This window comes from Notothenia coriiceps, unplaced genomic scaffold (genome assembly GCF_000735185.1).
Source record: "Notothenia coriiceps isolate Sejong01 unplaced genomic scaffold, NC01 NC01_scaffold00031444, whole genome shotgun sequence".
NCBI lineage: Eukaryota > Metazoa > Chordata > Actinopteri > Perciformes > Nototheniidae > Notothenia > Notothenia coriiceps.
This window is the reverse complement of record NW_011364145.1, coordinates 102,670-107,371: the sequence shown is the minus strand read 5'-3', so window position 1 is coordinate 107,371 and position 4,702 is coordinate 102,670. Positions and strand designations below refer to the sequence as shown.

At 40.1% G+C, this 4,702-nt stretch overlaps 1 protein-coding gene across 2 annotated transcripts; it reads right to left on the bottom strand.

Annotated features, from left to right (window-relative positions):
* Positions 1–741: 741 nt before the first annotated feature.
* On the bottom strand, positions 742–3,290 carry nkapd1 (NKAP domain containing 1). 2 transcript variants are annotated; one of them, XM_010787860.1, is made up of 5 exons: positions 3,192–3,290; positions 2,839–2,915; positions 1,414–1,502; positions 1,123–1,260; positions 742–903 (listed from the first exon to the last, which is right to left on the bottom strand). In XM_010787860.1, exons 1-5 carry the CDS (start codon positions 3,268–3,270, stop codon positions 846–848), a joined length of 441 nt encoding a protein of 146 aa, XP_010786162.1. In that variant the 5' UTR covers positions 3,271–3,290; the 3' UTR covers positions 742–845. The 2 variants fall into 2 exon arrangements, with proteins under 2 accessions (XP_010786162.1, XP_010786163.1); XM_010787861.1 differs by lacking the exon at positions 3,192–3,290 and adding an exon at positions 3,145–3,172 and having other exon boundaries at positions 743–903.
* Between the last annotated feature and the right edge of the window lie 1,412 nt (positions 3,291–4,702).

Below are 4,702 nucleotides of genomic sequence, written 5' to 3'. Positions count from 1 at the left end.
GGGTGAGATCTTGCGTGGAGCCCCAGATCGAAGGAGATTATCAGTGGTCTTGTATGTCTTCCATTTTCTAATAATTGCTCCCACAGTTGATTTCTTCACACCAAGCTGCTTACCTATTGCAGATTCAGTCTTCCCAGCCTGGTGCAGGTCTACCATTTTGTTTCTGGTGTCCTTTGACAGCTCTTTGGTCTTGGCCATAGTGGAGTTTGGAGTGTGACTGTTTGAGGTTGTGGACAGGTGTCTTTTATACTGATAACGAGTTCAAACAGGTGCCATTAATACAGTTAACAAGTGGAGGACAGAGGAGGCTCTTAAAGAAGAAGTTACAGGTCTGTGAGAGCCAGAAATCTTGTTTGTTTGTTATTGACCAAATACTTATTTTCCACCATAATTTGCAAATAAATTCTTTAAAAATCAGACAATGTGATTTTCTGGATTCTTTCCCCCCATTTTGTCTCTCATAGTTGAGGTATACCTAGGATGAAAATTACAGGCCTCTCTCATCTTTTTAAGTGGGAGAACTTGCACAATTGGTGGCTGACTAAATACTTTTTTGCCCCACTGTACTCTTAGACTTTAAGAGATTTGACGTACATTTTTAATTATTTCAGTCATTGACCAAAATGATATTCTTTGAAGTATTCCACAGAATCGATAATGAAAATATTCAGTTATCACAGCCCTCATTACAACAAAGAGGTGATGACTGGTGTTATAAAATGATTTAATAAGCACCAACATTATGGAAGTACAGTGTCAAATCTCTAGAGGGCCCCTTTGAAATAAAGTTGTAGAATCATTTTTAAATCTCTTGCTTATTTGATGCAGTGCAGTTCCATTTTTGCTTACCTGTCCCTTTCAAACTCCTCTGGATAAAGCTCCTTGAAGCCACTATGTCCCCACCTGGCATTTGAAAACATAAGATAAAGCTTTGTCAATCTTGTGCGACTCCCCTATGTTACATTATCATGTAGGGAAATTAAAACTGTCAAGAATACAAAGAAGGACACCAACTTTCTTCTTTTCACCTTTCAGAAATATCAACAGTATTTAGCAAGAATTCTCCCAAGAAGTAAAAAAAAAAAAAACATGTTTAGATGAAGATGTAGTGTTGTGCTGTACCTGTCAGAATCTTTGGCCTCAAACTCATACAGTTTGCGGCTCCAGTATCGAGCCTCCTTTTCGTCATGTTCCGAGCCTCGCTCTCTGCTCCCCCGACTCAGGTCTCTGGGCTGATCTCGATCACAGTGCATTTGTCCCCTGAAAAACCATTACATCAATAAATCAGACAGCAACATACAGTAACAGGTCTCTAAACGGAGGGCTCCATTATGAAACATACTCCCAAATGATGCTCTGGTATCACTTGGGTTTCTGTGTCTCAAATTAAATTGGGACATTCACTGTTCCTACCTCTCACTCTTTGTGTCAGGAAAATGTGTGCTGTGGGACGTGTGGACCTGATAGTTTCGCTTTTTCCACATCTCCATCTCCTCCTGGATCTGCAGCAAGTCAACAAGAGTAAGTACATTACAGATTGCCCAGACTCATAATGCTTAGACAAACACATGTTATAAATGCTTTATTTAGATGCACTAAATGCATTTGAGTATACAGGATTAAAATACTTAATTCCTGAAATGCAAATTAGTTTGTGAAGCCTTTCTTTTGTGAATTTGCCATCAAATATCCGTAACATACATTTATATCTTAGCTTAATGATATATTTGTAATCTGGATCAGAAAAAGCTTCAGGTCAAAAACACAACTCATCTCTAGGATAAGAGTTCTTCTGTAGACAGAATGTACGAGATAAGTATGGATCCTTTTCACAGTTCTCTTACATTCATATAACAAACTATTTATTAATTGAATAATAAAACATCAGATTATTCAATAATGAAGATAAGTTATTACAGTTAAACAACTGTACAGATTCAACATTCTATGATAAAAGGCTCTATTGTTACAGACAGAAGCAACAGCGTAGTAGGTAGAAATTAAAAGCTTAAGTCCCTGGCTTCTCAAACAAAGCAACTATCGCATACAAATAAATAACATAGTGACATAATGGTGCAAATAAAATGGAGGAATAGATCAAATATACGGTATGTAAAGATAAAGTAAGAGTGCCTCCAGCAAAAGCAGGGTTAAGTAGGTAAGTAAGTTTAGTTGCAATGTTAAACCAATTTATAGTCTACTCCAGTGATATATATAGGCTATTCTGCACAATTTCTATTATATTCAATTTTATTTTATTTACTTGCACTATTATCTGTTGTATTGTTTTGCACCGTTGGAGTAGCCTTTGACCTAAGAATTTAATTGTCATAACTACACTGTAGCTATGTACATATGACAATAAAAGCCTTGAATCTTGATATTACTCGGTTCGGTGAAAGATGACCATTTACTGATTTAACCATGAAAATAACTTTCAATGTAGATAAGTTGTCAAACTGCATCAAAAAGCATATCAGAGTAACAGAGCTTGTTCACAAAGAAAAAGTGCTAGGTGAGATCCCCCCCCCCATACCCCCGTCAGAGGTGTTATTAGTTTGTGTGTATTAACTGGCCCCATACCTCCTGTCATTTAACAGGAGTAGCCCCAGGGCAAAGCAATGAGACTATCCCTGTTCTACAATCAGCTACCACTTCATTTAGCTTCTTAGTCTACCCTTATTTATAGCAATGATGGTAGATAAAATACAAAACACATTGGAATAACGCAACATAATGACGTTATTATGTTTCAAATCTAAGGCTGTTCTAGCTTTGTACACCTAATGAAAGGGCATATTTCCAACGTGTCTCGGAAACACATGAACTCAAACGCACCTTGTTGTGGGCATCTGTGTGGCGGATTACATTTCTCAACAGTGTCTTCCCCAGCGGCTGCCTTGACATGATCACACCTGAAGTGAGACAAATGTAAATCATCATCAGGTTAAACAGATCGTTTGTTAACTCAATATAAGAGTCATTTCTATAATGTATACATAGCTGCAACAATAATAACTCTGTTACATGAACATCACATGTTAGCCTAGCTCGCTAGCTAATACTGTTAGATATTCGGATTCAAAAGTATATTTCAATAAACAAAATGTAACTTGTTAACAGCCGGCCTTAATTACTGCTTACTATTACAACACGTTCAACTTCATTTTGTAGATTTGTACAAACTGTACCTTTTCCAAAACGAGTAGCATTCAAGAAGAAGAAAACACGGCTTACAGCATCTACCGGTACTTCCGCTTTGCACATCATACGTCACCAAACGTTGGCAAGACTGAACTCTGATTGGTCCAATGGTCCGTCCATCAATGACGTAAAAGCTTTACATCAATTGCCTTGTGTGGTACAAAGCAGTTTGTTTTCGTGTGTTTTAATCAGAAAATAGCCATATCTCTCACAATTGCAAATCAAACCTACTCCGTGAGGACTACATGTCTATTTTCCCTCTTGAATTCGTATCACAGTAGCCAACAACTAGTAGCCATAAAAAGGTGAAAACCATGGACACATCACAGAATCACTCAAGTTGTGCTCAGTGATGAGAATGTGGTGCTGACGACTACACCTTCAGGACAGGTATGATAATCCATCTGTGATGAAATAACTCAGATCTTCGTACATAAGTTTTAGCTTCAAAATATATTGACAGTACCAAAATAAATTCCGCAGAATAGTTTGATTCAGAAACATTTATAGGATATGATTTGTACATAAGCATTGATGCATTAATTCGTAGCCTGCACTTTATATTGCAGCGGGTTAATGTGCTTCATTAACCCTTTCATGCATAGAGGTCACTACAGTGGACAGCTATTCAAAAGGTGTTTTCTGCATTGTTGTTTTTTTTGCATAGTTGCACCATCAGCCACTACATAGGACCCTATTGCATCATCCCATACACTGCTACTCAGTGCCAAGTCAGTGTAAGTACATGATACATGTCTCTAAAACCAAGATGGACGACAGAAAGCCACATGGACCAAGTCACCCATCTATATCTTGCCAATCCTTTTATGGAAAGCGCTCCCTGCAGGTATAACAAATGTGGTGACATCAAGTAACAACTAAGGAATCATATAATTCATACATTATTAAAGTATTGATTTTATGTTTGCTGGAAATCATGATATTGTAGTGCCGAGGACATGGAGTCGGAGGCGGTGCAATGGAGATGTAAAAGGGTACTTTAATAGAGAGCAGAATAGGACATGTTGTCGGGTCGCAGCCCGGGTCGACAAGAGAAAGAGCCAAGAGGGCACACACTATATATAAGTAACACATAAAATGTCCGTGCGGGAACAATAGCCGCAACTGTAGTTCCCAGTTTGAATTATGAACCAGTAGTTAAATACGTGGTCACCACACAAGCCCCCCCAGAATTCAAACAGGGCAGGCAGACGTGCCGCGGCGGCGGGCATGAAGTCCTCAGCAGGCGCTGAGGCGTCCCCGGGAAGCAGGAGAGCAACCCGGCCGCAGGCAGACGTGCCGCGGCGGCGGGCATGAAGCCCTCAGCAGGCGCTGAGGCGTCCCCGGGAAGCAGGAGAGCAACCCGACCTTAGGCAGACGTGCCGCGGCGGCGGGCATGAAGTCCTCGGCAAGCCTTGAGGTAACCCCAGGAGGCAGGAGCAGTCTCCCGGGAGGAAGGAGCCGTGGACAGACGAGAGGCCAGACAGGGTCCCGGAGC

Coding starts and splice junctions, on each gene's coding strand:
- nkapd1 (XM_010787860.1), bottom strand. CDS start 3,270: ATGATGTGCAAAGCGGAAGTACCGGTAGATGCTGTAAGCCGTGTTTTC. Junction 1,503..2,838: donor ACACAGATGCCCACAACAAG/GTGCGTTTGAGT, acceptor GACTTGCTGCAG/ATCCAGGAGGAGATGGAGAT. Junction 904..1,122: donor GAGGCCAAAGATTCTGACAG/GTACAGCACAAC, acceptor TTCAAATGCCAG/GTGGGGACATAGTGGCTTCA.